Source organism: Apteryx rowi, unplaced genomic scaffold (genome assembly GCF_003343035.1).
Source record: "Apteryx rowi isolate R43461 unplaced genomic scaffold, aptRow1 scaffold_194, whole genome shotgun sequence".
Taxonomy (NCBI): Eukaryota; Metazoa; Chordata; class Aves; order Apterygiformes; family Apterygidae; genus Apteryx; species Apteryx rowi.
In genome coordinates this window covers 494696-505867 of record NW_020448241.1, presented here as the reverse complement: position 1 = coordinate 505867, position 11172 = coordinate 494696, and the positions used below count along the sequence as shown (strand labels likewise).

General features: G+C 38.1%; 1 protein-coding gene across 1 annotated transcript in view; it reads left to right on the top strand.

The window, feature by feature from the left end:
• Nucleotides 1–11172, top strand: part of SMS (spermine synthase) — a gene marked incomplete at its 5' end in the record, with an annotated part of 67152 nt that overhangs the window by 21978 nt on the left and 34002 nt on the right. Inside the window, one exon of the mRNA XM_026062835.1 lies at nt 5465–5585. Within this exon, the coding sequence (XP_025918620.1) occupies nt 5465–5585 (121 nt within the window). The remainder of the gene's footprint in view (nt 1–5464; nt 5586–11172) is intronic.

The following is an 11172-nucleotide window of genomic DNA, read 5'->3' as shown; positions in this document are numbered from 1 at the left end:
CTGTGATACTTCTGTGGAAACTTCTCTAGACAATATGTTTCTAAGCTATGAGAGTGCTCCACACACGTCTATGCAGTAGGATGCTTTTAAAAAGGAAAAAAAGCACAACTTAATTTAAAACCTCAAAAAAAATAGATTGTCCTGTAAGGATTGGTGACTAAATGATAATTAGCTGTCTGCAAATTATAATGTACTGGGGGGAGGGGAGAGGAGAAGTCCTAGTAGGAAGACAAGGTGGCTGGCTTTCCATAAACTGATCCTGTATGTATGTATGGCTGTGTTGTTTTTTTTTTTCTTTTGTGTGTTTTTCTCTATTTCTTTTAGTGCCTAAAAGAATATTAGGATYCTTGAAATAGAGGCACTTGAGCCTGAAGTTTCTACTTAGTCCTGGATTTTAAAAATCATGAGCATTTTGCTCACTGAGCATTTCTGTAATATACCCCTAATTTGGGAGGTTTTCCTGGATGAACAGATATGAATGAGGCTGAGAAATAAAACTGATGTTGAAAACAATGCCTCGAGCAGTATTAGCATTAGAATGTGAGACCTCCCGAAACCTATATTTCTGTAAATAAGTGGGRGTGGAAAGAGGCACTGTGAGTGGTCCCCCTTCCCTTCTGCATACTGGCTGCTGGAGCAGTTGGGGTATGGTGCCACAGCAGGCTCAAGGCACTCTGTGACGCAGTTCTGCCCTGTACCCGGCTGCCCGCTTGAATTGGCCCTGGAACCTGACCTGGCTAAAAATGAATCACTTCTCAGGCATGTTCTCTTTATTGCTCATTCCTGAAATAGTCTTTCTTGTTTCTGTTTGCTTTCTCCATGAGGTTTTTGTAGAATTCCAGGGTATAGGTAAAACACCCATGTATGAGAATTTCAGACTTGTACAACACAATGATGTAATATATGGAATGATTAATTTAGGTGGTTCTGAAACAAGCTGTCAGTGTTCAGATTGTTGTTTTGCTATTAGTATATTTTGCATTTTGGCTCCTAACGAACGCTATCTCTTAATGAAGCCRTTCATTTGACTTCTCATTATTATTATTAAAAGGGAAAATGCATCAGAACTGTAAAGGCATGTGGAATTGCTTTAATATGTTCTGTTGTGTGGGGTGTTTTTTGCCTTTCTTTTCTTCCCTCTAGCAAGCAAAAATAGAACATAACCAACCATTTCCAAATCAGGGTAAGAAAAAAAATGTCAGACTTGAAGTGAACATTTTCAAGTGAGAGCTAATCTGTTCCCATGGTCTGCTAAGATTTTGTAAATGCTCTGGTATGAGGAGGCCTTAAATCAAAACAATATTTTATTTTTAGAGATGGTTTTGTTCAATAACAGATTACTGAGCTCAGTGTTGGAGTATCTGGATGAAACTTTGGCCAGTGTTATGCATGAGGCCAGAATAGACACTTAAAGTATCTTTGGCCTTTAAGCAATACTCATGTTCACAGATCACCGTCAATTGATGGCTTCCTGGCTGCTAAAACTTCAGAGGAATGTCTGTGACTGAAATTGTCTCTTCTAGAAATATATTGGGATTCAAAAACTGTCTGGTTTAAACCAACTGGACATTATACCTTTCGAGATAAGTTTCACAGATCTTCCATGTGATGTTTTTGTTTCTGCTCTCTGGAGTTGAAATTCTGGGCCCTTTCAGTCCTTTTTGCAAATAATTATCAAATGCTTAAAGCAATATTTCACACTTGGTAACCTGAGTTTGAGTCCCTTGTTCCTGAATAGGAAGAAATCTTATTAATTCACATTAACATTTTGATCTAGATTTAGAGGTGTTTCTATTGCTTTAATTGCTATTGTCCTTTTCAGGTATCAACACTTGATATAGCATATCTGAACTTGGAATGAGGGTGGTGGCAAGTGGATTTAGGTGAGAGACCTTGAGATTCCTAAAATTTCCTGATGCCTTTGRGCAATTCAGTGATGCGTCAAAAAATTTCAAAAGGAGTCTTCCAACTTTGGGGAATTAATTAGCCCTTCAAGGCAAATCTTATGTGGTATAACCAAAAAAGAAACTTAAAGAAAGGGAGCATGCTGATATCTTACTTTCCTGAAGTTAATCATGTAGTAGGAAGAACTCAAAGGTGAGTTTGTGCTTGGTTGTTTAGCAAGAAAGTCTGTTGTGGAAAGATGAGGGATTGGTATCTTCTTGGAGCAGAAGAATATTTGTAATAACTTATCCTACAGTCTCTGCCAAGATGCACCCAACAGGCATCCTTGAAGCTGTTGAAGCAGGCTAAATAGCATGAGCATATGAGTTCTTCCAGAAAATCTATTCTGTGTCATCTTTACTACTTCAGCATTTTGCAGGGGCAGCAGAACTCAAGTGGTCTGGGAGTTATTCATACTAGTTTTGTTTGGGCTTCATGCTGTTTTGCTGGCTAGAAGAAGACGGTGTGCATTGTTAATATGAATTATTGTCTAACGTTGTTCCGGTAATCCTATAAGAAATAAATTGAAATGAGGAAATGAGCGTGGGTGTTAGGAAAGATGAAGCAGAAGATAAAGGAGTGGGGAAGGAAGCAAATGGCAAGTGAAAAGAGGGGACCAGATGTCTGAAGTGCCAAAAATTCTCTGTGAATGTATTGGCTTTGGAATAGCTGCTTCTGTCTGCCCCAAAATGAAAGAGCTGATGTGTTTCAGAAGCTGAATGTTTAAAGTTGATTTTGAAAAAAAGGGGGGGGGGAGCCCTTCTCCCCTTCCTGGTGGAAAGCTGCAGGAACTGGAAGCAGTTTCAGAACTGCAGCTGTAGTTATGATCCAGTTTCCTTTGTGCTCATAATATCCCCCAAATATGTTGGCTTGATTGCGAGCCCCACTTATCACTACTGTAACTCTCAGTCGGTGGGTGAATAACCTGTGCATTTGGAGCCTTAATTACTGCCTGCAACATGATGGTACCTGACTCATGCTGGAAAGCAAGTATAAAAACTTGAAATTGCTCTCACTGTATTTTAGCTGGCATAAATTATGTGGATTTTGACAGGAGGATAGGAAAGAAGAAAAGAGCCATTGTGGTAGAGTGGAGTGTGTGAGAGTGTATAGGTGGCGTTTCATCAGTGAGGGTAAAAATCATGGGTAGCGATACTGACAGAGAGTAATAACTGTGCCAGCAGTTAAATTATTCACTGTTGTCCAACAGAACTTGTGTGTTTGTGGGGTGTGTGGGGGTGGGTTTTTTGTTGTTGTTTGGTTTTTGTTAGTTCTCATTAGCCATAAGCTGTAACATGGGGAGTTAGTGAGTCAGAAGATGAAAAGTAAATACTTATCTTGGAACATGAATTCAAGATCAGGTAGTAGCAGCAGTAAGAAACAGTGCCTTTCCACTTGCAACAAATTTTCTTGGCAAGAGATTGAGGAATTAAGTCACTGACTTTGTGTAGAGAAAAATAAGGGAAATACTTTTTTGTTATTTCAGTCTTTCTGGTAAAACATACAGGGATAACTGAGTCCAGGCTTTACAGATGAGCAAACACGYAGGTTTCAAGTAATCAGATAGGTAGTTTGGTCTATTGTGGAGTTCCCTGCATATGCTGGATGAGGTGGACATTACATTATTTATTTGGTATGAAAAAAAATTTTTTTTTTAAATCATCTTTAAAGCTTGCAGAAACCATTAAAGTTCTGGAAACTATCGTTGATAAGACCTGTAGGCTGCACTGATTGGATTCTAAGGTATATGCATTTGGATGGTGGTGGGGAGAGCAGTAAAACAAAACAATAGTTTAGGGGAAAAAAAACAATGTGTCAGTACTGGAAGCATTTGGTTATAAACCATGCCTCCAGATGATTTCTCTCATGGAATAACTCCAAATCCTGGTTATGCTATTGCCCTATTGGATGACTGTAGGGGCTTAGGGTGGTGTGTGTGTCTCTTTTTGTATGGTTTGTGTAAAGCAAAAATGATGATACCTGTCCCAATGGGACAGTCYGTGGGTTAATATTGTATGTCTTGTTATTGGCACACACTAGCTGCTATGATGCAATCTTGCCAGTTTTGTTCTCATTCTTGTATAGCTTTACCAGAATCCTTTAACTTGCACAGTGAATTAATTCATGATTTATTTTGGGGAAACTTGCTTGAATGCATTGTCTGAAATAGTCATAATGAAGATTATTTTTTTAAAAAATATATATTTTGTGTACCCCAACTTTGACGCTTTTGAAGTCTGTTTGTTCTAACTGAAGAAATACAGTTATCTTCAAAAATGGGAGGATGATTTGTCCATAATTACCATCACTATAACTTTTCTTGTTATTCCCAAACCAATTTTTTTGTGTGTGTTTGAGATGCCTTTTCCACAGCATTTTCAGTTGAGATCCTCCTTTGTTCTGGATGTTAGGAAAAGGATGCTTTTTTTCTCCCTGGGTACTCAATCCATTTGTGATACGGAGAAGCACTCATGAGAGAGTGGCAGAAGCACTCATGAGAGAGTGGCGTGACTCATTCTTGGTGAGAATAGCTCGAGGGGTGACGCCCTTCACACAACCAGTCCCTGCCATCTGCTGAAATGGTGGAATGGCATTTGTGCTCTTTCATTCTTCAGCTTTCTTAAATCACTGTTTTAAGCAAACCTTACGTTTAAGGAAGTGGTCTCAAAAACATTTAAGGAAGTGGTCTCAAAGATCCAGTAAATCCTGGAATTTCATACATCTTCCTGGTCCTCCTATTCCTGCACTGAAATGCATTCAAGGGTCTGAATGTTGAGGAAAGAAATTGTATGTTTTGACAGATGTCAGGGTGGAAGTGAAAGCATCTGTACTTCATGTTTCTGTGCATTAGCATTTGCTTATACTGCTTTGCACAGAGAGTAAGCTATATGGGGTTTGGAAAGCTTGAGGCTTCCCTCTTTGCCTAGATCCGGAAGGGGACAGGAGAAAGAATGACCACTATCCAGAGTGGGTAGTCAGCTTGTCTTGTCTAGTTGGTCAGTGCCTGTGGAAAAAAACATTAAGCTGTAAGCTAGGGAAACTGCTAAATTGCTGGTATTGCATTCAGTGCTGCAGTTTATCTRGGGGGGAAGGGTTTTTWTTWATTTATTTATTTATTTTTAGTAAGTGGTTGAAAAAAATACATGAACAGGTGCTTGCTTGGAAGATAGTGCAATAGGTGAGCAATGGTAGCCCCAATAAAAATACTCTTGGTACCTGTACTGCAGATAGAGGCTTTGCTCAGGGAAAAGCAATAATTTAAAAGAAAACTAKGTTGCAACCTCTGTGGCCTGGGAAAATGTCTGTGGGTGAAGAAGGTACATAATAATATTTTGCTACTTCTGCTTCTGGTGTGAGGCCAGGCTGTAAGCTCAAAAGATACTGTTCAGATGGAACGGAAGGAGTACTCCAGGCAGCTAGCAAGAATGGTGCTTTTTTTTTTTTTTAGTTGAATGTAAGAATGATTTGAGTGGGAAATCCTCACTAATAATGTGTGTTGTTTTTTTTCTTAATCTTGCAGCTGATTGCAATGCCGTTCTTAAAGCTCTACAGCCCATTTTTCAGGAGCAGGGAATGACAGAAACAGTTCATAACTGGGAAGACCATGGTTATTTAGCAACATACATCAAAAAAAATGGCAGGTAAGTGGATTTCCTCCCCCCCCCCCTTCGATTCTTTCTTATCTGTCCTTCCTTTACAAATACTTCTCTCTGCATTGGACCTCTCTTGGGGATGCAGGCAGGGCAAAACTCTTCTCGCCAGCCTTGTGCATAAAGCCACTGAAACACAGCAGAATGCTGTTGATGAGGATCTTTTCTACATGCACTTGTGGTTTGGATACAGTCCAGACTGACCAATTCTAAAGCTGCAGTATTTGTACTGTAACAAAGTATGGTGTCTTGAGCAGTCTCCTTCCAGAAACAGAACGGCTAAGTCAATAAGGTAATTATGACTTCAGAAGGATATAGTACTTAAAAGGGCTACATTCTTTTAAAATGAGATTTAAAATTCCTTAAAATGAGGCTTTGCAGAATTGGAAATCATCAAACAGACTGGGATGAATAAAAGCCTTCTAATGATTTACATTAATGAGTTACACTTAGTAATGAGTGTGAGTTACTTCTTGCAGACCTTGAAACATTGCTTTGTATTACTTCTGGTTTAGCCCTAGAATTGTGACTTTTTTTGAAAATTAGTTATGTCCAAGTATGTTCAGTCTAAACCTAGCATGGGAATGATGAAAATGGAAAATGGTTATTTTTGTCCATGTTTTGTTGTTTGTGCTTTCAATAACTTATTTTTATAGCTGCTTGTGAATTTGGAGTGTATTTTAAAAAAACTTAAAAAAACACACCCCCACAGCACTGCTTATGGTGTCAGCGGTTATACTGTCAGGTAGTCAGAGTCTACTGGGATAAATTCCACATCATTTTGCTTACCAGTTTATCTTCCTAAATTGCTTTTACTGTTCTTTGTTTTGTTACTTTATATACTACTTTGGCCTATTTAACAATAACTAGCTTAATTTTACAGTACTTCATTTATTTCTAGTGATTCTATTGTCTTCTCTCTTGTTTTTTTTCCTCTTGAGTCATAAAATAAATAAGCACARTTTGAGTAGATGATGGGTGTGCAGAGTAGTTGGTTGTGGAGTGTCAGATTTGTACTGGTGTAATTACATCACTAGTCAAAGGAGACAGATTTTTACCAGAGGTATTTTGCACTTATTGAGGTTTATAAGATATCACAAAATCATTATAGCATTTAGAATGCTTTTAGGAAAGCAAAACTGCAGTCTGTAAAGCAATGGCTGATACAAGTGTGTTGGTATTTATACTAGACTGCTGCACACAGGCACAGTAGTCCAATATTGGGAAAAGGTCCTGGGTTGACCAGTTGGGAAGGTGTCCTATAAAGGTTGGCAAAATGTAGAGAATCCTCTCTACCAAATGTTATGAAGAAACCTTAATAAAATTAAGTGAGTTTATTAAGCAGCAGTGGACGTATTGTTATGAGAACAATTCATGAAGAACGCTGAGGCACTAAGTACTTAGAGCTAGGGGACCAATACACTGTACAGGATGCTGCGTCAGTTAGTTTTATGGGTATAATTGCGTTGAGATGGGACTGCATCCTTAACCTAAAAGATGCAGATTAATAAAACATTAATGAAGAGCAGATTTTGGAAGGTAAGAGTATGCTAAATGCTTATTTTTCCAGTAGTGGAGAGTACAATAATTTTTAGAAAATGTTCTGTTTTTGAAATGCTTTTTTGGAAAAAAATCCTGAAAACATTTTTGAAAAATATTTAAAATGTAATCTTTTGAAAAATTATGAAAATTTCAATTCAATGATTTTTTAAAAAATAAAGATTTTTAATAAGACAATTTTAAAACTTTTTTGAATTTGGAAAAAATTTTGAAAGGTTTTGGGAAAGCGGTTGAAAACTTCGGGGGGGACATCTCTGGCCCTTTCCAAATTTCTAGAACTTTCCAAGATTTTTCGGACATTTTTAAAACTTTCCAAGATTTTTTTTTTTAGAATTTTCTAGCACTTTCCAAGTTCCTTTTAAATTTATTTTCTGGAACATGCTAAGAATGTTTCTAGGAAATGTTGGAATGCACAAGATTTAAAAAAATTCAGAAACCTCACAATTAAAAAAAAAAATTCCTGGTGCTTTCCAAATTTCTGGAACTTTCTGAGTCCTAGTACTTTCCAAGTTTTTTAAAGGAATTTCTGGACCCCCCCATTAATGATTTCCTAAGGATTTAAAAAATTGGAACTTTCTAATAATCTTTCTAGAAAAATCCTGAAACTTTCCTAGCATTCTTTAGAAATTTTTAGAACTTTCCAAATGTCTAGCTCTTTCTAAGAATTTTAATAAATTTCTGGAGCTGATCAAATCCTGGAACTCTCCAAGAATAATAAAAAAAAATCCTGGAATGGTCTGGAATCTTCTATATTTTTTTTCTAGAATTTTCTGGATCCTTCCAAACTCTGGAACTTTCCAACAATCATTAAAAATATTTCTAGAAAATTTAAGGGCTTTTTTTTTTTTTTTAAGAATTTTCTGGGGCTGTCTAAAACTTGGCACTTTCTAAGAATTAAAAAAAAAGAAAAAAAGGATCACTTATGCACAGTGCTTGCAACCAACAGTGTGAATGAGATGCAACTGTTAAGGGAATAAATTTCCATCTTACTCATGAAAATGTTATATGAGACAGTGCTGGAAGCCCTGATCAAGTCAACTTGTATCCATTCTTGACAAACCCATTGTGACAGTCACTGCTTCTGTTATTTTTGGAGTCTACTTATTTCAGTATTTTCTATGATGGGAGTTAAACTAAATGAGCTTTAATTCCATGGCGCTTTTTCTCCTTCTTTAAAGTAGGTGTCCTGTTAAGCAGGAGCTCATTGGGGATAAAAATTGACCATATTCCTGACATAAATATTTTAACATGAATTGGAATTTCGAAGTAGACTCTGTTAATGAGAGAGCGAGGGAGAGAAAAAGAGATGAAATCTCTAGAAGGCAAGTCAAATCTTAGGTGAGTGCGTTGCCTGCTGGAATTTCTCTCTCCCCATATGTGCTTAGCATCTGTGTGCATACAGATATAAAGACATGCATGAATATATTTGTATGTTTTGTATATAAAAATAGCACAGACCAACTACTTTGATAAATTTGGGGCTTGACTTAGGTCACAAGTAAGCTGGTGTGAGTCCAGTCCTGTCTTCACATTTTCCATGAAGCTTTTAGAGTATTTCAGAGTGCTTTCCAGATGTGACAGTGAAATTTATTTGACCAAGATGATCTAATTTCAGACTTAATTTCCCATTCTGGCCTGTCCTTTCCCTATTTTCATTGGCTTCTTACCCCTTTTGTGCTGTTTTGTGTGTGATTCTTAATCGCTTGATCACAGCTAACCAGTTAACCACTGTGTTAACCTCTTACCAGTAGAGACTGAAGCAGAAACCACATTCGAAATGCCAGTCTCTCATTGCTGCTGCTGTCTCTCCCTCTGACAGGTAGATTAACTCTTTCCATGGTTATTGTCCTGCCATTGATGTGAAATGGGTTACGTTAATTACATGGGTTTATTTTGGTGTCCTGCTTTCCTCAAGTGTGAAAGAGACATGAAATGAGAATTGTCACAAACTGACTTTCTTCTTTGTAATCTCGTGATCATTCCCTCTTAGACGATTTCTTCTAAAGGAGAGGTTTCCAGAGTTGAATTACCTGTCTTTTAACATGTTCTAGGAGTGTTGTGGAAAAGCTGTGTTATGTTGTACAATTTTTTTGCCAGGATATAAGTAAGCAAAGATGCTTCTAGCCAATAGTTGAGTAAGGTTCCTATAAATCTGTAAATACTAAATTATCTAGAACTTAAATTATCTAGCACTGTCAACTGAAAATACTTGTTGCAGATTCTGCTCTCTTCCTTGCAAGTGCTAGAGTAGCGAGTGTTTGGAGGAGGAAAAGGGGATGTAAAAATTAAGATGTCCGGGTAGGAGAGACGAGGAGGGGAAAGACAAAAAGAACCTGTGCACTATTTTACAGTGTGCTCATCATAAGAGAAGTTAGTTGGTAAAATCACCAATTTCCTCAGTAAAGCAGAACTCTTGTGAGCTATTCTTGTTGTGGGCTTGGGAATTCAGTTTAATGGAGAAGTGAAAATAAATGAAAGCTATCTTCAGTCAAATTTTCAATGCTTTTCAGAACTTGAGGTTAGTTATAGATTGTGTTGGGGGAGGTGAGACAAGACAGGGCACTGTTTCACAAAACCTGCATGCAGTAAATGAGTGTCAGCAATTGCTGAGCATTCATGTGAATTTCTAAACAGGTTCTTTTCTGCATTTTGTACAGTTGTTGATCTTATGTTTGCTGGCAGCATAGTTCTGTTTTGAATCATCCGGCTTTTCCCTGTGCTGCTAAATACAATGCTTAAACTTTCCCACCGGAGGATATTTTCCAGTATTCATACTGCTGTGCCAAGGTAGGGATAAGGAGATGGGCCTAGGGGCCTTCCTGCGGCGAAGAAGGGGGAAGGAAGAGGGGGGCGGGTGAGAGCTAGTGTTGGGCCTTGGTTCCAGGTAGCTCTTTGTACACTTTACAGTGCTAAGCAGAAGAACTGGGGAGCACGCGCAGTGACTCAGCTGTCTGCGCTGCTGCGGGCTCTTGGCTTGTTTCCTGGATTTTGGGGGCTATTCCAACCATGGCAAAGCTTGGGCAGGCTTCTGGGGCTAGCTAATGCCAGAGGCCACTCCCAGAAGGTAGTGTCAATGCAACCATACGGTTTGATCTTCTGCTCTCCCACAGTTGTTCAGTGTTATCCTGTAGCCTTAGTACTCTCACATACATCCTCATGCCACATTCCAGGGCATGCGGTGCATACTGGCACCATCTTGATATAAAATACTTCTCTGATGGACTGTAGCAGAGTCTCACTTCACTTCATATGAAATCACTTCACTTAGTATGAAATAAGTTCTCAATTAAAGTTCTAATACAGTACAGGTGCATAGTTGTGCTATAGCAAATGAGTTGTACTTCTGAGAGGAGTTATCCAGGAAAGAATCCTAAACTTAACAAGGAATTGCAGTTTGTAGTACTGCCTTTTGAAACCCAAGAAGAAAGAACAACAGTGTACAGAAGGGCTGAATATTAAGAGGAGATGTCCACTTGCAAAGTAATTTTTTTTTTTTTTTTTTTTTTTTGTGTGGTGTTAGTTCATGTAAGTAAAGATTGCTTATTGCTTTCTTTGGGTACATTCATTGCAGTCTAAACACCAGTGCATACTGGACTTATTTGCATTGGAAATGGCTCACCTTAGCCAGTCAAGTCATTGTCTGGAGTAGTGTGAACGAATATACTTTTCTGTGCTTTGCCAGCCCCATTGAATGAACACTGAATTGGCCAAGAGCAGCACATGCCGGAGAGCTCTTTCTGTGAGTTTTGGGACCTTAGCAGTCTTGTGTTCTTGAGCCATCTTTCAGATCACTCCCAGAAACTGCATATACCTTTTTTTAAGACCCCCTTAAACAGCATATTTTTGTTGAAATGAAATTATTGTTTCAATTAATTGAAACAAGGTAGGAAAAACACTAATAAACTAATAGACTGGTCAGTTATCATTTCCTCCCCCTCTCCCTACCCCCTGCCCCCCAAACAAAACAGTATACTTTCGGAAATGAAGTAACTTGTAGTTAAAAGCAGAACAAAAGTTG